A 23,399-nucleotide genomic window follows, 5' to 3' on the forward strand; every position below is an offset into this window, starting at 1 on the left:
ACATGTTAAAAATAAATAAATAAATAAATAAAAATCCAGGAAACACATGGACCAATTTTAATAAAAACATACAGGGACAACAGAATGTCTTTACTCCTTTATCATTACCCAAGAATTAGTTACCAGAAGTCTGTGCTTTTTATTTCCAAAGGAGATCTCTGTGAACTAAGTTTTTGCATCAGAGATTCTGTTCACAGGATGTACTAGTAGGACCCCACTTCACAGATGTTGATTTTAATTCAGGGCAACATTTACATGTCTGCTTACCTGAAAGCAAGTGCACATGTCCCATAGGAGTCAATGGGAATTATGTGCTACCTGAAACAAAATTGCCCTTAAGCATATATTCGTACTTTCTAGTTACAGGGCCTTGAAAGGGAAGCATGGCCTGTGTACAAGGGCATGAAATGATAGCAGAAGTTTGATCTCAGTCTTTCTACAGATCCCACACTGACTGAACAGACAATTTTTACAGGAACCTCTGGGCTTCCAGAAACTCTAAAAATTAACAAGCAAACCCAACCATCTCTCAAAGGACTTAACTTCGCATATTTGTTTGCATCCATCTAGTATCCCTGGTATGGCCAGTGGGAGATGGGCTGCCTGTTGGCACAGAAGGTGACCAAACACCATGTCTTGCCCTTCAGATCTAACAGCCTACCTGCCCACAAAATAAATGAAAATGCCCCCATTAATGCATGAAAATGCTAAAACTAAACTTACTCATAAAGAAGCAGGGAATACTCAGCAATTAAGATATCTATATGGCAACGCCTACCTTCTCTGCTATGGATTTCCATCTTATGGACTGAAGACCTGCACTAGGCATGTCACGGAATTAATTCCACCTGTTCTCCACTAGAGCAGAGGTTTGGTCTCAGTCTTTCTACAGACTGCAGCAGCTGCAGTCCAAGTACAAGTTATGACTTGCCTCTTCTTAAACCTTCAACCAACACACACACAACTGCAGTTTCTCCTTTCTGATGTCCTCATCTTCTCCAAGCAAGAGAGCAGACAATATTCTCTTGAGGAAACTGTAATTTAATTTAACAAGGCCAGTGCCTGTAAAACCTCAGCACGCCCGTTCCAAAGAGCCAGGAACAGCCAAGCGTGGCAGGACACCCTGCCTCATTTTGACCTGGCTGCTAAACTGTCCTCAATGCCTTCCTCCCTAAATCTGCAGCCCAGGCAAATTTAAAGCATGGGCATCAACATGATTGCTGAGAGAATACGAAATCATTCCCAAACAGCCTCATATATGAAACAGTAATTCTGATATCACTGTTATTTAGTGTAGCAATAAAAAAAAAGATGTATACACTAATGAGAAAGAAAAGCAGCAAACTCCATTCCTTGTTTTTATTAAGGGCCATAACAAGAAGGTGAGGGCAGTAATAACAGCACGAATAATCATCTTCCATTTCTTCTGTACCTCTGGCCAAATGGATTATTGAGTGATTATCCCCTTAAGTTGCTTGGGGCCAACACTGATTGTGTGAGATTTTCAATGTGTTTTTCATTGGCTTAATTCTGTTCCTACTGTGAGGAACCAAACTAACCCAGTGCCAGAAATACCACTTCATAAGCTTGCCCTTGCATCACAGCACAGCAAAATCAATAAACCAAAACAAATCAAAACAGAAATCCCCCATCTCCAAGCGCATCCTTCCTCACACTTTGCCCCAGGTTTACCCCAGATGCTGTGGTTGTACTGCTCGTACCGCTGCCTCACACAACAGCTGGGATACAAGCGGTCAGGCCCAAGGCCTCACAGTGCCGCTCGCCAGGAGCCCAGCGGCTTCCCTCACGGCACAATACCATCGTGCCCCATGTCACCAGAACCTTCCTGATGAAAACTTGTCCCATCTGCCCACCCAAGGAGGTGAACACCACACACAGGCCCCCTGACTGCTCATCTCAGCAGGTTCGGCCTGTGGCCGTGTGCTCTTTCTGCCCCAAAGTCTCAGCCGGGACAGGCCGCCTCAGCCCCTTTCCAGCTGCTCTCCTCCACCCGCTGCACGTTGCTGTCCCACTCCGTCAGGTACAGAGCTATCATACACTGCGACACAGGCTCCCATTTCGGAGTGCAGGTGCCGTAATTAAAACCGAGCACATTATTTTTCTGGTAGGATGCCCACCATCAGCTCAGACAGCAATCAAAATAGTTATTGCAGCTGGCAATCCAACAGCCTTTAAAGCATAAATGCTGGAGAAGTGTCTCAGAACATCTAATGAAAACGCATTGGATTGCATCGTTTAACCCAGCATTAAATTACACTACACCATACTTCAGTGACTTTTTCCTGCATGTAATTTAAAGGCACCTATCAGCGAAAATTTCCCAAACAAACCACTCTTTTCACCACATGCAGTCAAAAATACCTGGTTCCGTAAGGGCTGCTCTGACAGCCCTTACTATCCCAGGACAATTTGCAAGTAAAGTCAGGTGTAAGAGTGTTAAGGAAATACCAAACCTAAGAGCGTGAGCTGCTCTTTGGGAAACAAAGCCTGGAATCACCAGCCAAGTCCTCTCACACTATAATCCCTGCTAGCAAGGCAGCAAACCAGAGCAGTCATTTGAAAGGTGCGTTCACGAAGTGTTAGACCAATCCATTACCAGCTGGAGCCAACAGAAAGAGCCCAAAAGCTTACAATCAACTTTGAAGCAAATTTTGTGTCTTACTCAGCTAGACAGTTGGCTGACACGCACATAGGAATAGGAGAGAGACTATCCATATGTTCAATCTCTCCTCGGAAAAAATGGGTATAAGATGAGCAGTATTTAATTAATATTTGCAATTTTCTCAATCTTGATGAAAAGAATGTGCCAGCATTGTACTCCAGTTGCTCCGAGAACACCTTCAGAATTGTATGCTTAAAAATTAAAATCTTAAAGGAACTGGAAACATAGCCCCACATACAGTCAGTGGTCATTAACAGATGCCCTCCCCAAGGCTGCTTCATGGGCTATATGTCAAGAAGACAGAAGAACAGATGCAAGAGATCAGGGAATTTATCTGCTACAACCCTTCCCATCTCAGACCTCATTGTAAGTAGATTTTTTTTTCTTTAGAAACAGTTGTGGTGGCCGTGGGGGTGAAGTAGTTGGGGTGGAGTGGGGGAATAAACAGCATCTTGCCATTTCTACTAATACCTGATTTTTACAAACCACCTTTCATCCCTTAATTAATTTCCTCAGTATTTGTCGCCAATTTTTCTCCCTTCCTCTTCATATTTCTTTATTAAATAAAGCAGCGATTACATTAAGATGTTATTGTTTTAAATAACGTATGGACAGAATAACTGGTACCATGAATGTTTTAATTAATCACCAACAAAACAAGCAGAGCATAATCCAAGCATACTTTCAGCTCTTGCATACTGCAGATACACAGAAGTCCCTTCTCCAAGGCAGAACTCACTGGCATTACTTGAACAGTTCTCAGCTCTGAAGTGATGCAGCAAACCACAAAGATCTCGGCTTAACATGATACAATAGTAACATGCAACCAGTTTCAGTTCACACTTGCACTTATTCAAATTGTAGGAATGATTTATGCATAAAACCAACCTGCTCTTCTTTTGGAGTCAAGCTCCAAAGAGGTCCTGAGCAAGTATCTCCAGAGGCATGCTGCAACCAGCAGTACCAGGAACTCTGCGTAAATTCTCTGTTCACATTTCACAAAGCAACTCCAAGGTACTTCGCTGCCAACTGACACGTCCCATTTTATTCCATGCTATTTTCCAAACATCCTCTCTGCCCAGCTGGTTGATAATTGAGTTGCTTTTAAAATACTATCATCAGCTCACTCCGTCTGATACATTACTGTGTTTTTTCTTACCAAGCCAGTAACAAGCACATCCCCTGAACCCATCCAGCGACACATGTTGCGCCTAGACTTTTTCAGAAAGTTTATTTACCTTTTGCTAACAGTGCTCAATCTAACATCATCTGACCAAGCCCACGTGCCAGTGGGACTTAAGAATGAACTGCATTTTCTTCCCTTCTCCAAGCCAAGTATAATTCATCAAGCCACAAGAGTCCTTTGCTTACCTCTCTGACACTGACAAAGGCTTCATTAACTAACACAGTCTCTAGGGACAGTCACAGGGCTCATAAATTCCAGCCTAGATGGATTTCTTTGCTCATTTAAAATGGGTTTTGGGTCAATTCCCACTAGAAAAGTGTTATTTATAGGGCCTAAAGCCTCCACAGCCATCTCAAATATATGAGGCCTTCATGGCTCTCAAGCTGTGAACAGAAACTAAGCATCACATTTCAATAAATTTCATTTTTTCCAAACAATGGGACAAGAAGAGGGAAAGCACAGACTTGGAATTTTCATCACATCCCTTCTGTGCTTATTTTGACTGTACTTTCTCAGATAATAGTGAAATCCAAGCAGATCTCTGACAAACCTTGGCAGCTGTATTTCTGGTCTTGTTATTACAAACCCAGAAGAAAAATTCTCAGAGTGGTTCACCAAATTTCAGCAACCTCTTGGCAAATCTGAGCTGATACTCTGAGTAAACAAAGACAAGACTGGATATAAACCAAGTAAGGCTCAGCAGCATCAATTCAAAACTTGGCAGTTTTAGATTATTTCTGACTTTCTTCAAAAAAAAAAAAAAAAAAAAAAAGTCATTGGGGGTGTGAAATCCAGTAAATGGGGAAAAAAGCCTTGTACAGAGGGTACAGATGCTCTCGGAGCTTTCACAAGCTCCAGGAAGCAATCTGGGGACCTATTGTCTGCCCAACCGGACATTCACAAAGTGATCCAGCAAAGGAAGAAAAGCGCCAAAATTTCACTGAAGTCTCAATAATTGCAGCCACGAAATGACAGTTCAATGGGACAGGATTTATGTTTCAGAAAAAAATAACACATTCCTCCTCCTCCAGACATGGTAAATCCGACAGACATTCCGCTGATAAGCAGCGAAATGGAGAGGTGGATGCTTATTGCGTACCTGAGCTCAGCGGAGAGCACGCACACAGGCCATTAACCGCAGAGGCACAATTGAGACCCCAGCTATATAACAGCGATAAACAGAAGCCAGTAACAAATACTTAGAGGCAGCACAAATCTGCACAACAAACAACGATTTCACCTGCTATTACAGGCTCTCTCCACAAATATTTGACTTGTGTGGGAGTAGCTCCATTTTCAAAGGATTCCCTTCTACCAGCAAACGTGTTTGCATACAAGAAAGAGGAACACGATGAGGACGCTGCAAATATCAGCCTGATAATGAAGCAGCACACCGCTGCCTGATGCCCGAGGAATACATACACCTTCTCAAGGAGCTTTACATTCCCCTTCCCCCAGTAAATGCAGGATTTCTCCCCAAGCAATCCTCAATTATCATTTCTAACCTCACAGTTTAATGGAGCCTGTGGGCTTTTTATCACAAATCCTCAATAGGCAGAGGCAGGTTTTTCCTGCTCGGTACCAACAGCTAACAAGGCTAACAAATTCTGAAAGAACTTGAAGTTTCCTATAAGCAGTAGTTGAACATACCTTAAGGCTAATCATTGTTCAGCCACGTGAATAAGCCCAGAATATGGTGGGCATCCTAGATGGTGAATGTATGGACACATAATCAAGCAAAAACTTCAATTATGGCTCTGGTAATATAGGTACTTACTCCACATGCATCCCTGTTCCTCCTGCTTTCTCCATTTGAATCTCAAGAAGCTGAAGCTACACGACTGTAAAGAGCCAAAGCTGACATGCAGAGTGACTCCAGGTCTCATCTGCCAAGGCTGCACATCCCTCTGACTCTTTATGCATACAAAATCAGGATTTGAACTAGACTTCAGACATCGGTCTCGAGGGACAATCTTTACTTCCCCCAAGTGAATATTAAGTGGCAGCATAAGGCAAGCACTGTTCTGCCTAGGTGGTCCCGGGACAGGCAGCTCAGCTAGCTGGCTGTGATCTGTCAGTTGATTTCTACATCAGCTGCACTCTCACTGCTGACCAGAGCACAGCCATGCCTATACTAATTCCTTAAATTTTTAGTTGTATATAATAACATAAAATTTAATAGCAATATACAAGAAGGAAATGGAAATTCATTTTCTCTAAACCTAGAAGTTAAAAAGAAGCATCCAAATGGCACAAATAAACACAAGTTGTTCTTCATAACCAATACAGTCAAAAAACAGGTTAATAAGAAATTTGATTTTTGGATGTGTTATAAGATAAAAATAGCCTGAAACAAAAACCATCGCTCCTGCAGATGAAGATTTATCCAAAGACTGTAATATTGATTCACGTCATACCTACTTCTCTGTTCCCTTGCACCTTGTGCAAGTGGTATCAAGCAGAGCTGGGATGAGAAACGCAGGTAACCATGGATGTTTAGCAGGAGATCCCAGCAATGCACACTGTGATAGAGGTAAAAAACCTCGAGTACAAATCCAGCAGCACCAGAGCTACTCCTTGACCTTGCATTAGTCCCTTTTTTCTGCTTCCATGTTCCCCTCTGCCTCAAATACAGGAGCTGTGAATAAATTCAGGGAGAGGCTGTCTTGCTATACACCTAGTTAGCTAAAGGTCCTGATTTCAGTAGTAAAACTTCTACATAAATTCTTGAACAACAGCATTTCACATGTCAATTTACACATGGATCAGTGACAACATAAGCTACTAAACAATTCAAATGAAAATATTTGTCTCTTTCCTAAACCTTTTATTCCAATACAGCAGCACTAATCAGCTGTAGCCCTAAGTATTACAAAAAAAAAAATTATATTCTTTAAGAAAAAGGACCAGATGTCAGCAGCTGCTCTTGCACCACACCAAAATCCAATTCTGAGTAGTCTAAAAGGAACCAGGCCACCCTCTGCCGCCCAACAGGAGCATAATGAATTAGAGTCAATGGGCACTGAAGATTTGTCAATTTTCTATTTCAGACTGCAAGTAATAACACTCCACAATTTCATTGTATCTTCAATGATCTAGTAAGATTGTATCATCTCCTGTAGTCTTTCATTAATTTTGATAAAAGGGAAATACACACTGTCTAAAGAGGTGCTTTGCTTGAGAAACTCTCAAGGTCAGACGTTACAGTGAGATGAAAGAATTCCATGACCTTGAGATTCACTGCATTCAAAAGATAATACGGAAACCTGTGGTTTTCCTCCCTTCAGGAAGAATGCATTAGAAGGAATGGCTGTAAATTTTACATTTCATACTTTGATTCTTTCCTTACCCTAGCAAACAGGCCCTCCAAGCGGGGGCTTTTAAGCATTCTACAACTTTAACTTACAAAAATAAAAAAAAATTATATCATTTTACAGATGGGAAAGGGGAGATTAGTAATTTGGCTAATGTCACAGAGCAGAGTGGCTGCTGGGCTCAGAACAGGACTAAGACATACGTCTGACTTCCCTGCTACGCATACAAAGATGATAAACTTTCTCTGTATAGGACATTTAGTAGTAAAACAGCAGCAGCTATTGTCTTTATCGCTAGCCATCTTCGATAAGGAAGAGGAGCAATCCCATGAAAGCTATTAGAGCTCTCACCTTGCAGATGTATTTTATGTGGAACACTAGATTTGGGCACTGCAGGGTCTACAGTGATCATAAATCAGATCACATTCAGACTTCACGATGCTCTGCTTCTGTTGTCTAAACGGCTTGTAATCATTGGACTAAAATGCAGCCTGAAGTAAAGCCAAACATCAGCTAGAGGGATCTAGAGAATACTACCTGGTCCTGGCCTTCAGCAATTACTTCTCACCATCAACAAAGCCCTGTTTCATCAGACTACAGGGATAAACTGCAGAAGGAAAGCTTGAAGAGGGAAGAGTGATGCATTATGCAACACAAGGTTAACAGTAGGCCAGAAAAAGAAACCCCTCCTGACCTGCCCTCTCCATGCACTGCACGTTGGACTTCACTGGTGAAACACGTCAGCAGGGCGCTTTGTGGGCATCCTCCTTTCTTCCCTCCCATCACTCAGCATCTAAGGGATAGGAGGCTTTCGTAACTTGTCCCAGCTTGGGCACGGAGAGCTATCAGGACACCACAATCCTCCCTGGCATTTCGGCATGCCTTAAAACCCACCTCAATTACTAATGGCATTCTGTACTCCCAGCTCTATCAGGAGCAGAATGCTCCAGTGCAGTCTTAATTACATCTATTAGATGTTGCCTAATTATAGAAAATCTTTCTACACTCAGCATACCTTAATATGAAGCAAGACGCATTATCAACATTTTCTAGTAGATTTTACCCATTAACAGGGTTAATCAACAGTTTAGGGGGAAAACAGAAGACAGAAAACAAAAAACAATCCTGAAAACAAAATATTGTTCGAGTAACAATAATGCCTTAAGGCCCAGTGACAGACAGCCCCTGTACAAAACACACAGCAGGGAATAGCTGGTGCCACAGACAAAATGCAGAACAGCCATCAGCTAGGAAACTACCTCCCCAGTCAGTATTTTATTCAGTGGCTGTGAATAAAAGGCTCAAAATTTTAACAAGGTCCTATTTTTACCAGACATGGTACAGGCCATAACCCAACAGGAAGATCTGAGAGGGTAGATCCTTTAACCCTTAAAACAGGACCAAGGATCCAGTATCATGGAAGGAGAAAAAAAAAAAAAACATACAACATCCCACCCTGATATCAGCAGCAGCTTTCATCACTCATCACAACAAACACTGTCCTCACAAAACCAGAAAATTTGAATGCAGCCTCAGAATTGAACAGCCCTAAACACAATTGCATTCACTCCATTAGCTTTCCAGGACTTTGTTCCATCAAATATCTCAAAATCTGGAAGTTCAAATATTCAGCACTTCTTCGGAACAATACAATGGGGCTGCCAGCAAAAGGCCCTCGTGCTGCTGGAGCAGTTCAAACAAGCATCAGGAAAAAACTGTGTGCATGTTATTCTGCAGAGAACTTCAAGTGTCTGGGTTGTTGTTTTTTTTTTTCTCCCCAGGGACTCAATATGAAGTGACAAAAAGACTCTGCTAAAGGGAGAATGGAGATAGTATTCTGAAGTTGAGTAAGGATGACAGAAGGATTTATCTGGCCCTCTTTATTCTCGTTATCTTTACCCTTCATGAAAAGAACTATGATCCCCTCGGAGACATGAGCTAACTACAAAGGACTATGTCACAGGACCAACGGTGACTCAACAAAATCCTAACACAAGTTTGTGTACTGCGAGACAGCAAATGCTATTTTCCAGAAAATTCTTTAACAGTCCTGAACTCAGCAAGTCCAACACCTGCAGGCAGAACCCCAGAACCCTGCTGCAAGCAGGAGCACGCAGCACGTGGGGGGGGAATTCTCTCCTGTGCTGCTCCGTTTATCTCTTCTTTATCTCTTCTCCTCCTCTCTTTTCATCGTTTTTAAGATCAAAAGCTTTGTTCTCCTGATTTGTAATTAAGTACAAGACACCCAGTTCAATTTTTCAAAGAGTATTTAAAAGGTTATCAATGAGAAACAGGCAAGATACAGGTATTCCTGTTGTATCTGTAAAATAGGTCACGCCGGTGGATAATTCACCTCTTGTCACTAGCATCAAGTAATTTTAAGATCAAACAAAATACTTCATCTTTCAATCAATTAAATATGGCCAAAGAGATGGTTTCGAACTGCATACACAGCAGCCTGATAGCAATCCTCCTCTCAACTCTTCAGTTATCTGCCAGGGAAGAAGAACGAGCATCTCCCTGGAATAAGCAACACTAACAGAAAACACTGACCAACAACAAAGCTTGAACTAGAACACAAGTTACAGCTCCACTTTGCTGAAGGCAGTAAAGATCAATTTGGTTTATGTAGGAAGCTATTGTTTGGAAATTCCTACCTCATTTTCCCTAACACTATGCACTCCAGAGGCATCAGAACGGGACAGCTCCTCCTGCTGTGTAAACTCGTACCTCGTACCTCCCGGTAATGTCTGCAGACACACACCAACTGCACCACCACGATTCTGGCTGGAGCAAAGACTTTTTTTTTTTTTTTTTTGATGCATTGGCTCAAGCACTTCCCTAGCCAAATTCAGTGTCATTTAAACTTTCCCTGGTAGACCAGAAGACAATACAGTCATCTACACATTTCAGATGGGAAGCCAAGCCCACAGGTTGTTAGGTCGTAAAAGCCTCCATTCAGTGCTACCCCAGCATGGTTCAGTATGTGTGCAACTGAACAGTCTATTCTGGTACAAAAAGATTGCACTTTCTATCCTTTTGCCTTTCCAGAGCAATTTTTAAAAGTTTTTTGTTTGTTTGTTTGTTTGTTTTTTTTAAGAAAAATGTCTGATTTCCTAAATTGACCAGTCCTATTTTGTGTGTAAATTCAGTAGATTCCTTAAGGAGAACAGGGTTATGCATGCAAAATGACTTCTTTCCAAATACATTGTAAATATACTTTCTCTGGATCTTAATGCAGGCCTGAAACTTCAAAAAAGTAAATTAGCAACTAATTTAAGATTCCTACATTAAAAGCATCCTGCAAATTATCAGTATCAGATGAAGCTACTTGATGTCACGTGGCTTTCTTTAGCTACGTTTTTCTTCTTGTCAGCTGCTGTCTTGTTATGTCATGTAACAACACTCAGATATGAAAAGGTGCAAAGCATCTCCCAAATCCCACAGCAATCTTGGCTCCATAAATAACTCCAAATATTCAAATTTCAGTCAGGTCTCTGCTGAGCTGCTAAGCCCAGCACGGTGGGAAACCAATCAGGAAACCAACCTGATTGGAGCATCCTCTTAACAATGACACAATCAGCAAAGCACAATGGGAATTTGCAAAAAGTATTCTTGAGGAACTGCAGTTCTCAGATCAGATCTCCACACGCGCCCCTCTGATCCCACTGGCAGCTCAGAATATTCAGGGACTTGAAGGATGGGCATTTAGGATAGCTTGGGCTGGTTTAATGAGCACAAACACTGCTCAGAAGGAAAGCCACATGCAGACACCAAGGTTACAAGTCTCTGAACTGTTGAATACACACAGCTCTCTGACTCAGGTCAAGGAGAAAAAAAGATCTGCAGCCATCATTATTCTCGGGACCCAAAGAAGATTCTGCTACAACGGTCCCTGCTCGTGGTGGTTTCACTGGCTGAAAGCCAGCATACAGTGCGGCGAAAGAGCAGATCTGAGAGAAGCTGAAGAAGCAAGGACTCTGATTTTTATCATGAGAAACAAGCTTCGATTTTTATCAAAACAAGGCAAAGTCACAGTGAAAGATTGCAACATCGCTGGATATCTAAATTAAGACACTGAGACGCATTTAATATTCACACACTCATCACAAACACAAGGCAAATTCCCTAATATACAGTAAAGCAGTTTATTAGCAAATGTCTCATTGGATTAAGTCTGCTCTTATTCTATTAGGGAACTTTCACACCACATTAAATTGCAAGACAACGGGGTGTTTGCCAGCACAGGATGAACATAATTAGTAACCCTTTCCCAGAAAGGAACACAGACATGATACTGAGACAACAGACTGGGGGGCACCCTCAGCAATATATGGCTTACATGGAGTACCAGGGTTTTGAGAAAACTAACCAGTCTCCATCCCTCTGCAAGAAAATATTAACAGGTAAGCCCGTCATTTGTACTGAGATCATTCTGTTCTTCCAGACAAGCAGGCAAGACCTACTGAAATAAGTCCCTGATGTCCAACAACATACACTTGTCTGGGAGAAGCAGAGAGGTTCCTGTCTTCGTTAACTGTTTTGCTGATAGGCCTTGAACAGCAGTTAAGAAAACAGTTACCTTCTCTACACAAACAGGTTTTCTTTCCTTCTTTTACGCTTGCTTACAGCTTATTTTGGCCCGCCTCCTGGTAGTATGATGAATGACGCGTGGTCATCCATCTTCAAGTGCTGCACTTCGATGATGAATGGAGTACATTTGGAAAGCAGTCAGAAAAAACAAAATTGATAGCCAAAGGAATAGAAATGGAGAAAGAAGAAAAAGGCCAATGTTGGGCAACAGCTACAGAGTTTAATGAGGTAAGATTGATGTACAAAAATAATATTAGCCGAACAAAGCGTTTAGACAGCAAATAGCACAGAGGAGCAAGCGTCAGGTTTTTAAATCACTAACCTAGAAAAGTCCAGGGGAAGAACGCTAGTGCCCATCACGCACAAGTCCATGTCTCATTTACTTCTGGAAGTCCTCTCAGACCTCCAGAAAGCTTCCCCAATACCTTTTTCTTTCCATTTCTTTTACTTTTCCCCCACTGCACTAAATGTAAACCCCTACCCAGGCACCTTATCTATAACTCACATACACTTAGACACCCAAGTCGTACAACGCATTCACCAGTGATGCAGGGGGAGGACAATATTTGCCTCTCTGACCTTCCCCCAAACTGCAAGACTGCAAGATACAAGGACAGTAGCCAAGCTGCATCTCAGAAGTTTGTTGTACTGATGGACTGCATTAAGATGCCCTTGCTGGTACTTCTATCTGTAATCATATCATGATTATGAGTAGCTCAGAGCAATACCTGGATGCAATTCATCCACAGTGTCTTACCGATTTACTCCACCATGACCCTACTTCTGAACTAATCTCATTCATGGATTTTGCTTCTTCAGCAGAACCTTCCACTGACATCTAGAGGGCAAAAGGAAACGTCTGGCACTGCTGATGAGCAGAGCAATTTGCTGGGGGCTTCTCAGGGCAAAAGCTGCATTGACTACTCACCATACAAAATCTCCTGAGCAGAATTTTGTATAAGACATAGGCATCCTTTACATAATACCCAAAGCAAAGCACTACACTACCTTCTGATTAAATGATGAGGTCCCATAATTAGGATGATTCTCAAGCACAGTTGCAAGATGAAGATATGATTTATTTACATAACTGAAATCATCTACATAAAGAGCTGATTTTCACCAGTGTTTTTAACTTTGATTTTACAGTTGTGTTCGACAAGACACTGAGGTCAAATGACCCATTCGAAAATGGTTTGAAGTAAAATTAATTTCCAGAACTGTCCATGATTACAGCATCCCAACCGGAGATTTTAACACTGGATGCTGCCATTGCTTCTTACTTTTTGCCTTTATCACTATCAGACATCAGCAGCAGTTAGACACCACATCAGAAAACAGCAGTCATATCACACATCGCCAAGCAGATTTCATCTATGCTTCAGATCTAGGGGCCATTATTCCTTCAAACGCAGAAATCTGGCATGTCGCATAACAGTTGCTATCACAGCAATAAATTATTTTTCATAATCAGCCTCTCATTTAACTTTATATTAATACCAAGATTGTACCTGAAAGATCAGACTCTTTGTAGAGTCTTCATACTAAACTATCATACTTGATAACTCCTTACCCCTGAAGGTCCAATAGTTTAGCCAGAGGTGAAGAGAAAATACCATCCTAGCCCAACTAGTGAGAAAACTACAAGTTAGGGAATTACCCAAGTTGACCCACAAAGCATTTGGCAGAAATATAACCTGAAATCCATTATCCATCCTCCCACTCAGAGAATCTCTTTTGGATTGAAGGAAGATCCTCTGCACATTGGCTTTGCTTTCCGTTTACTCCATTTCCTAATTAACTTCCCTGGATGTCTAGAATGACTTTTGATAAATCATTACTGTCAGGTATTCAGAGAAACATTTCAAACCTTATCAGAGATAAGAAAGCAAAACAGCTATAGGAACTGCTCATGAGGAACTCCCAGTTTATCGCAGCATCAACCTGCAACCTAGATGCCTTATTCTGAGTGGAAGAAATGGGAACGTGTTTATAAACATCACTGGCTGTTACAGACAATATACCTTGTTCTCAGGTTCCCCTGCTGAGGCAGTCCGTCGTAGATAGATAATACATCAAAATCTTCCTCTAATGCAAAAGACTGGAAAACAAGCTGTATCCGGTTCTGCTCCTCGGCAGTGATTGTCCACGTGCAGTTTGCATAATTTGGATATCCATACGGAAAGCCTGGACTCTGTATTGTCCCATTTGGGCCATGCAAAATGTGACTGCAGTTCTGGGCTGGCAAAAGAGAAGACAAAAGTACAAGTCAAACAGTGCAGAATACAAATTTAACAATCATCTCCATCAGAACAGATTACACAGGATTCTTTTCAATGAATTTGTTCTTCCCCAGGAATTCCTGGTCCTGGGGAACAGATAAAGGTAGTCCCTACAGATGCATTTTTGTGCTCCCTGCAGGAAGTCAGACCCCAGATACCCATCTCCTGTGCAACGCTCCCTCTAGCTTTAAATATAACAGGCTAATAACAGCTGGATTACAGCAGCTGCCAACTATAACTGGAAAACAGATGCTTTCCCAAAGGTCCTTTCACAGCCCATGACCAAATCCAATACACTCTTCATTGTACACTATGTGTTTTTGGATTTGCCCCATTTTAGGAGAATCTAGCCAAGCTTGGTGCCTCAAGCATGAAGGGTACAGAGGCCACAAAGCAGCAGAATGACAGTGACAAAGCTGACCATTTCTTTTACTCTTAATTGCACTGGAATAAAAGAAGATTGAGCTAAGACCAGGGCTCAGCGGTGCGTACAGAGACTTGCACCACTTCCACCTTGGAAGGCCAATGGAAGTAATAAATAGGTATAGAGAGGAACTGAGTCACCAAAGGAACAGTCTGCACAAGATTGCATGACCAAAATCAGAAATTAAAGGTGTCCTGCATCCAGAAAGAGCAGGACTCAGTTCAAAGGCTAAACAAATCATTCTCAAACAGATACTTGGAACTATTAAAAGAACCTACAAGAAAACCCAAATATTTGCAAGTTCTAAGCCAGCAGTTTGTTTTTCTCCATCAGCCTTCTTTCAGGTACATGTTGCTTGCTAGCCCTGAAACTATCTCCAAGGAGAGGGAAGAGCCGGTGTTTATTACAAAGGACCTTTTTTCCCCACACAGACTGCCTTAAAGGAAAGGTATGTTCCCACTTGGTCTCCAGTTTGCATGCTCCAAACTGGCAACTGGGCCACTGCAATGCAAAGTGGGCTGTGGCCCTGAGCTGCCATCACCAGTCACATCAGATACCTGTTAGACCTTATGAGGCAACAAAGGAAAGAAACTGGTGGCTCGAGGCAGCCTTTCCAGCCTGCTCTGTTTTTACTCACCCATTTCTGAACCATTTCAGCTCCTCACACAGGCTAAACACAAAGCAAACGTCTGCCCATCGGTATTCCTAGGGAGCTGCCCTGACTCCGTAGCTACATCTTCTGAGACAGAAGCCGAGTCCTGCACCCACCAGCTAAATATCTAACACCTCCCTCAAATCAATTTTTCCTTCCCCAAAGCACTACCTGTGAACACTCCATCCCAAAGATAAAGATCAACTGCCATGATGTACAATTTCTGGATATATAAGGGTTTTCTTCTCTCTGGGGAAGCCAGTATATAAGTATGTGTTGGGAACAGCCTAAATGACAAATCCTCCTTAGTGCTTTCCTCTCTTCACTGCTACTTTACTGGAATGTCTTTTGAGGCACGAAGACAAATTCACCCAAACAAACTTGTGTAGCTCTTTGCTGCTTTAATGGAATAACTCCCACACACACCAAAATGAAATTCCAGTTTGCAAGGCAACTGCTGCAAAACCCATAGCAGAATTTCACCTTTACCCTACGGCCAGCAGACTTCTGATCACTACTGCTTGCGTTTGCTCAGGCTCTTCTTATTGATGCTGGATTGTTTACTCCTGCTTATGCAGATAACCGAGTCTTTCAAGTTGAAATGAATCCGACTAGAAATTACTTCTTTGATTTCTCAATGCTTTTTTCAAAGGCAGCACTGGTATTTGCACTTCTGAGTGCCAACCAGCTACAGGTAAAGAACTGCAGAGTAGGGCTCATTAAAGCCAATTATAATTAGATTGACCTACTTTGGTGCAAAAACACTTAGTGAAACTTGTCTCCACAAGACGAAGCTCATACCTTCATGAATCCAAAGTGGTCAATCATATTTACTACCCAGAGACTCTTTTCGTATCATGTTTACTACATCAGCGAGAGGTAGGACAGCCCTGCGATCCCCGGGGACTAGAGCTGAGCTAGGCACAGAACTCGTTAACAAGCCTCGAGTACTTTGCATTTCTGCAGCACCTGGCATCTGCCTCTCCCCGTGCACTTTGTCAATACACAATAAACATGAGAGTGGAATCCACCTCCCTCCTCTGCCTCGGTTCCATTCATTTGCAGAGCTCCCAGAAAGGATGCATTAGCTCGGTGCCAGCAAGCTGCACGGGACTGGGAATATTACTGTTATCACGGAGGGGTAAAATTAGGCCTGGTTTGGTTTAATAACTTGAAGACTGCCAAAGATCCATAAGCTTCAGTTCTCTAAAATTCAATCACATCCTCTTCTCTTCATCCAGACTGGCACTCAATAGGCAATGTGGGGATATTGAATCTGTCTCTGCTGCACATTTTTTATTTTAATCATAAGTAAATGTCATCAGAACAATTTAAGGAAGATTGGGAAATTAAAGAGGCTCTATCCTTCTATTTCCTGATGGTATAAAAGCTATTGATGCTGCATGAGGTTCAAAAAATAAATTCAAGGTCAGAGATGCTGTGTTTCAAACAGTCCCAAGGTCATATGAAAAACGAGATTTAAAATCAATGTAAGGTGATGCTGTCCTTGCATAATTAGTGACTAAAGCAAAGAATAAAGGCCAGAAAAGTGTAAACCTAGCTGAATAAAAACAAATACATAATAGAAAATGGGACACAGTTCTACGACATATCAAATCAATCTACTGAAATAATTGCATGTTCATGATTCTGACCAAGATGTGCTTTGAACACAGCTAAGAGAAAATTGCTTATTGCAAACAAAAATTAGTTTTTCAAAAGCTGACAATCTGGAAAGCAATATATTGTTCATCAACTGTAATAGTAGGGAGCTTCATTTATGTTGAACACTGCTGGAAAAAGTCAGCAGGCACAGGAAAGACATCCAGGAAGCCCCAGAGAATGTATGCATAGTCTATAATTTGTTTTCAGGTATGAGTTAGCTCAGACTTGACTGACAAAACCTTATCTAGAGTTTAAAGCACATGACAAAGAAACACAACGTTTCTCCTCTGAAGACTTGCAAAAACAATTCTCTTTATCCCTTTGGCTCAGAAGCATGGACAGGTAGGTATAAAGGACAATGACAATCAGTGCTATAAAGTTTAGATGAATTCGTATTTGATAGAGGACAATATTCTTCCGATGTCTCTGGAGCACTCTCTCCAGCACAGGAGTCTGACACGAGGCACCTCTACGTACCTCAGGTAATGGAAAAGCAGGAGCTTCTTCCCTGGGTCACAGCAACAACCCACACCTTGTCCTTCAGCTCATCGCAGCCAGGTGGCCACAAGACAAAGCATTGCTGACAGCACAACCTCTAACCTGGAGCCACCTTTTTACACCCACTGCAGGTCAGCATCAGCCCTGCCCACCAGAGGATTTACCAGCCTCCCAGAAGGGTCGCGTTTACCCCTCTCGCTTTGCCACTCCTTATTCAAAAGCCACAACAATGAAAGAGAAGGGTGAACACATAGGGCTAGCACATCTGATGTCATCTGCCAGAAGGTCTGGCATGGCAGCATAAATATTTATGTAGATATCCCACCTTTTAATGCTATTATTCATGGACTTCTACTTTCTGAAGTTGTAAGACCAACAAGAAACTCATCAGTGGATATGCATTTGTGGGCAAGTGTCCTATTTTGTGACAGAGATGAGTAGGCTGAGAATGGAGCTAATTCTAACTTGTACTCTGCCAATGCAACCTGTCATTTTCAATTCTGGAAAGTGGTTTATTATGAGAGTATATCTTTTTAATGAATGCATCAATGTAATTTTATTGCAGTAGCACTTAGTTTCCAGACAAGGACGAAGGCATTATCACACTTGGCACTGTTCAGTGGACAGAGCTTTTCTCCAACAAGATCACATCTAGCAGGGAGGAAAAAACACAACCAACAAACACATTAATGGAAGGCTTGGTGCTTAGCAGAAAAAACACATCTTTATCCAGGGGCACAGCAGCCATTTCCTCAATGATAGAGCATAAAAGTCAGCTTTACCTGTCTCAACTCACACCACTTGTTTTGTGCAATACACGCCGCCTGAACAACGTACACAGACGAACCGGCTTCACTCCTGGACCATATGCACAAGGAAAATGAAATATTTACTTTGCAGTATGCTCACAACAGAACCACATTTCTAACAAAAATACAGGCTGTCAGTGGCATTTTATAATACACAGTTAATCCACACGCCACAGTTTCACAGGACTAGACACTTAAATATGAGCCAAATACAGCTCTGTCTCCTGCTTGTTGAAGGGGGAAAGTTGCACACCCCTCAATTCAGGGTATCGATCAGCCTCGTGCCGCACAGAGGGCAGGAAGAATGCCCTTGTACTCAACAACTGAGGCTTCTTCTGACAATAGAAACTAAATTACTGGAGACAGAAGCTGGTGGGAGGTTTACTTGTGCTATAAATCTGAAGTTTAGACACATGAGCGAGGGACCATTTTTGGATTATTCACTCCTGCTTGCAGCTTGAGGTCTGGAGCAGAACAGTCTTGACTTCAGTGAGGGCAGCAGAGACCTGGATCTCACATCCTCCGTATTTCACGGCTGGCAGTCATGATGGCCACTGTACATTGACCAAAAATCGGCTGACATATATGGAAGAAGAGACTCAACCACTAAAGCCCATTCATAGTACCAGAACTTGGTTATTCCCTTCAGATAAACAACACTTGCATACAGGAGTGATCTGCCTTGGCTGCTGCACCCTTCAAGTCTCTTCACTCAGAATTTCAGCAGCTCCCCAGCCCCAGATAAACTTGTGCTTTCAAATACTGTTACTACAAATACTCTTTGAAGGAGCTATTACAAAGGTGTTGTTGGTTAGTACAAAGGTAAAGGAAATAGGTCCAAAATACAAAAATCCAGGATTGGTTAACCATCTTCCACCTACTTCCAATTCTTTAAGCTTTCCAGGCCAGATCCACGATGGTAAATCTAGGAAGCATTTTAAGTATTCTGATTCACACCATATTAATCTCTAGGACACAATACTTTAGAGAGAGGAAAGCAGAATTTACTTCTGAAGTGCTTCCTAAATTCTAACGGTGCCCTTCATTTCTCAGCAGAAAAAACTAATTTAGTGAACACTGATGTATGGTCATTGCACAATTCACAAGGAACAAATATCAAATCATATATACTGACTTGCTCTCAGCAGTATCGTCTGTTAGTGATACATGGCTGTCTTCTCCTTAATGCAGTAGCGTTTGGTATTGTCATTTTCTTTACTTATTGTTACTTAGGTACAAGTGTTTCTATTTTGTATTGTTCTAGCTTATTCACTGAAATAGAGGAACATAAAAAACACTTTCCCCAGTAAAACTGAAATCCATATCCTGCAGACACAATGCAAGCACATTCTATTCTGACCCAAAATACCAGGGCCAGATTCTGCTACTTCATCAGTAACATCTCAATTTTTTCTGTGTACGTTACTGCCTTGAATCATTCACATTCACTGCATGAAGATTTTCAAAACCAAGGCACTAGACCCCATCTCAGAACCAGAATGCAGATGCTGTTTAGGTTTTCAGCATCCTCTGAGCACACGTTTGGATGCTCTGAGCCTGGTAGTGCTCAAGGATGGAGACAGACATAAGCCAGCCAAACTCAGCACAGCAGCGCCCCGATTTTCTTTGTGGGATGGCGCACGTGAAACTACAGAAGACTCGTACAGCTCCTCACATGCCACAGCACAAGACCAGCACCTGAGGTCCCTACTGGACTTCCCCTTCCACGTGAAGGCACAGGCAAGCCCTTTTCTAAAGGGGACTCAAAATCACAAGTGGGTTAGGAAATGTCTGCAGTCAGCTCCTTCACACAGGTCTTTTCACAACCTTATCCCCAAAAAGAACACATGAAAAACTCACCCCCTGTATTAAACAGTCATTAAGAACTCATTTAAAAAAAAAAAAAAAAAAAAAAAAAAAAAAAAAAAAACATTATTTGATCTGCCCTCTAAATTGAGAAAAAGGCTCTTTGCCCCAGTGTTTACTGTTTTGAATCATTTATCAGCAATCAGCAACTAATCATGTTTTCTTACATAGCAGACCTAGATCTTCTCACCCACAATTCAGAACTAGTTTACCATAGTCTAGCTTTGATTCTCCTGTTCATACAATTTAAGTGAACACACAGTGAAAGTACCTTCACACTTCATAAATCTAAGCCTTGTTTCCCTAAGTATTCACCTTTTCATAGTTTCAACTTAACCTACAGTCTTATATCAAAGCCTTCAGGGTAATAAATAATGCAGAGACATTCCATTAACTATAACTTTTAATCAAAAGCCACTGGATTGAAGCACATCATCAAGGGGATGATTTACACCTCAGATAGCCAGGGCCTTTTTCCTCTCCGAACGCATGGAGTGAAGAATACAAGGGCAAAGAACAAGCATTTTATCTGAATCCAGCTCATGCCCCGACTGCCAAGCCCAGGAAGAATTACAGCACCCACCTCAAATCAAGAGCAGTACGTGAGCTTTCAGCCTACAGCAGGCTTGCACAGCACTGCGGGGTACTGCAAATCAAACACACCATTCCTGAAACCAACTTAGTCACTTCTCCAGTCCTCGGAGACATTGCTTCCCTTCCATCCTAGCAGTCCTTCACTCCAACTCTGCCATCACCTTCTGTGCCATTAGTGGTGCCCTTAGCTTTTGAACAGAGCCCAGGTTTCTAGACAGCTATCGAAGAGATCTGTTACCTTTAGGCGTCATTCCAACCTCAGCACAGCAATTCTGTTTTAAGGGATTCCCAGACAGAGAAAGAAAGGGAGAAGAGGTGATGGTGGAGTTACGATGCAGCAGTAACATATTTAGCTTTTCCCATGTGTTCGTTTACCTTCTCCCAACCAAAACTCTTGCCTTAGAAGATTACACAAATTCCTTATACCATGGGGAATTTCTAATCACATTGCTGTCCTTGCAGCTCCTCAGCAAAATTCCAACCAAGGCACCTTCCAGGTGGAAATTGCAAACACTTCCACAGCACAGGAAAGGCAAGTCTGGAACCTCCAAGGGGCAGTGCACTGCCACACTGCTGTGTGATGATACAACACTTCTAACATGTCCTGGAAGCGACACAGACACATACAACCTGCAGTTCTCTTGCCTGTGGGCATCTGTGAAAGGAAAAGAAACATTTGCCTATTCTTTTAAGTTCTCTAGAAACAGAACAGGCACCTACATATTTAGTGTTTTCTGCTTTATTATACTTTGTTTTTATATTTCACGTGTGAACCTCAAAAGGGCGTACACTTACATTAGCAAGGCCAAAGAAGTTCTGGCGTGTTGCAGAGAAAAAAGGAAAATGCCCAGTTTTAGGTACCACCGAAAGCCATTGCAGGGCAGAACTCAGAGCACAAGAACATGACGCTGCACATATGTCTGTCTTACTGCTGCACAGCAGCCCCCTGACATGCTGAGAGGCCAGAGACTGCAACTGCTGGAAAGTGATGCCTTGTTTGGGTACGACAGAAATCGCTTAAGCGAGTACATTGGTACTAACTGCAGCTGCCAGATCTCCCCTCGAGGCTAAAAGCTCCCTGCTCTTAGTGGAGGGACAGAGGGCAGCGTGGCATGCTGACCTGACATGGGCTGTCTTCGGCAAGCATGCTTCATCCCTGCACCAAAATGACCTGGGAACAGAAGGAACTCGGTCTTCAAGACCCTTATCAGATTTTGTTTATTTTAAAAATAGATCTCTGTCAAAAGGCGACCCAAAACTCACACTACCCTGGTGTAGCTGGTAAGGACTTGAGCTGTTCTGCAGTATCACAACACACACTCCTGGGGGCTACCGAAAAGACATCCTGGTGTCATGCTGACTTTCCCCAGGTGCACGCTGTACCTTTCTCAGCTACTTTTACAGTGCTTACCCCTGCAGATTTATGTACCACTTTACCATCTGAAATGCTTACAGCCTGAACAGAAGCAAAGCAAGCTAGATAACAGGACAGGCATTTAGCAGTGAAGACTTGCGAAGCGAGGAGGGAAGTGGGATGAATTCCTTCTGCTTTTGTTGGTAGAAGCGAAGTAGAATAGCTCACACTAATAATAGAGAATAATAAAGATTACTCCAGCGTTATCACCAGAACAGTTTAAAGAAAGCTATATTTTCAGTTAAATATTTCAACTTAAACACAGATTTTATTTCACTTTTTTTCCCCTTTGCTATTCCCTCCCCCATCCCTTCCTCTGCAAAAGTAGGGAGAGGGAAGAGAAAAGCCAAAAAAGGGAGCTCAGATCTCTTCAATGTTTTGCATAAACATTTAGCTGGAACAGTTTTAAATGATTAATATCCGAAGTCCTGCACAATCACCAGGCTACAGCACTCCTGTGGCAGAAAATCCTCTCTCAGCAGACAAGGGCCTAACCGTATTTTGTTGTGCCCTTGTGGGACTTGGTTGTGTTTAGGGCTGGAACAATCGCCTGGAGCCGAGTTTCTCACACTTTGTATTGTCCTTCTGCTGTAAGCCTCTCAATAGAGATTAACAACTTCAAGATTTTATACTTGATTTTCTTCAGCTTTAAGCACACTGCACAGCCCTCTCCGGACCCTTTTACAACTCCCAATGAGTGCTTTGTATGGGCTCAGGCAGGGAAAAGTCACCACCCCCTCCAATCCTTTCTGCTTTTATAAGGATGGAATAATGCTCCGTTCCTCGCCCTCCTCTGAGCGTGTGTGCAAGGGTATGTAAAGAAGACAAAACACAACCAGGCTTGAACGCTCCCTTCAGCATACAGATGAGACGATTTGAAGAGCAGTGGGGAACTCTGACCTGAGCTGTGTAAATGGATCCTTGGTGCTGGTGGCTGCAGCAAGAGCAGTGCAGGGTGCACTAGTCCCACTGATGGGACACTGCACAGGGCTGCAGAGGTAATAACAGCCCTCACACCCCGTCCCCAGTGGGAAGAAGCTGTGAGATATGGGCTCTGTGCTCCTTTACAGAGGCAGATTTCAGCCAGGTTAGAAGACAAAGGCTCTTGCTCTAAACACAAATGCAACTTGCAGGAAAATCTGAACAGGTAGTGGCACGAAAAGACCTACATCAAAACCACCCGTATTTCTTATTTGCCAAATCCTTACCAAAATCAAGTCTGCTGGCAGCTTTTTAGGCTGTCATTGTCTTATGACAGAGAGAGTCGTCTAGAGAAAATGGAGCAGGCAAAGTTTGAGATGAGGAAAGAGGGAAAAATAGGGCTCCTGATACTTGACTTCCAAGCATGTAGGATTGCATAGGAAAACAGGATTCCATGGGAAAAGTACCAAGGGAGCAGATGGAAGAGGAGCAAGGATG

At 42.4% G+C, this 23,399-nt stretch overlaps 1 protein-coding gene across 1 annotated transcript in view; it reads right to left on the minus strand.

Annotated features, from left to right (window-relative positions):
* CSMD2 (CUB and Sushi multiple domains 2) overlaps positions 1-23,399 on the minus strand; it is a 325,013-nt gene that overhangs the window by 248,129 nt on the left and 53,485 nt on the right. Inside the window, exon 3 of the mRNA XM_084497137.1 lies at positions 13,801-14,017. Coding sequence (XP_084353263.1) covers positions 13,801-14,017 — 217 coding nt within the window. The remainder of the gene's footprint in view (positions 1-13,800; positions 14,018-23,399) is intronic.

This window comes from Aythya ferina, assembly GCF_964211825.1.
Source record: "Aythya ferina genome assembly, chromosome: 24".
Classification (NCBI taxonomy): Eukaryota; Metazoa; Chordata; class Aves; order Anseriformes; family Anatidae; genus Aythya; species Aythya ferina.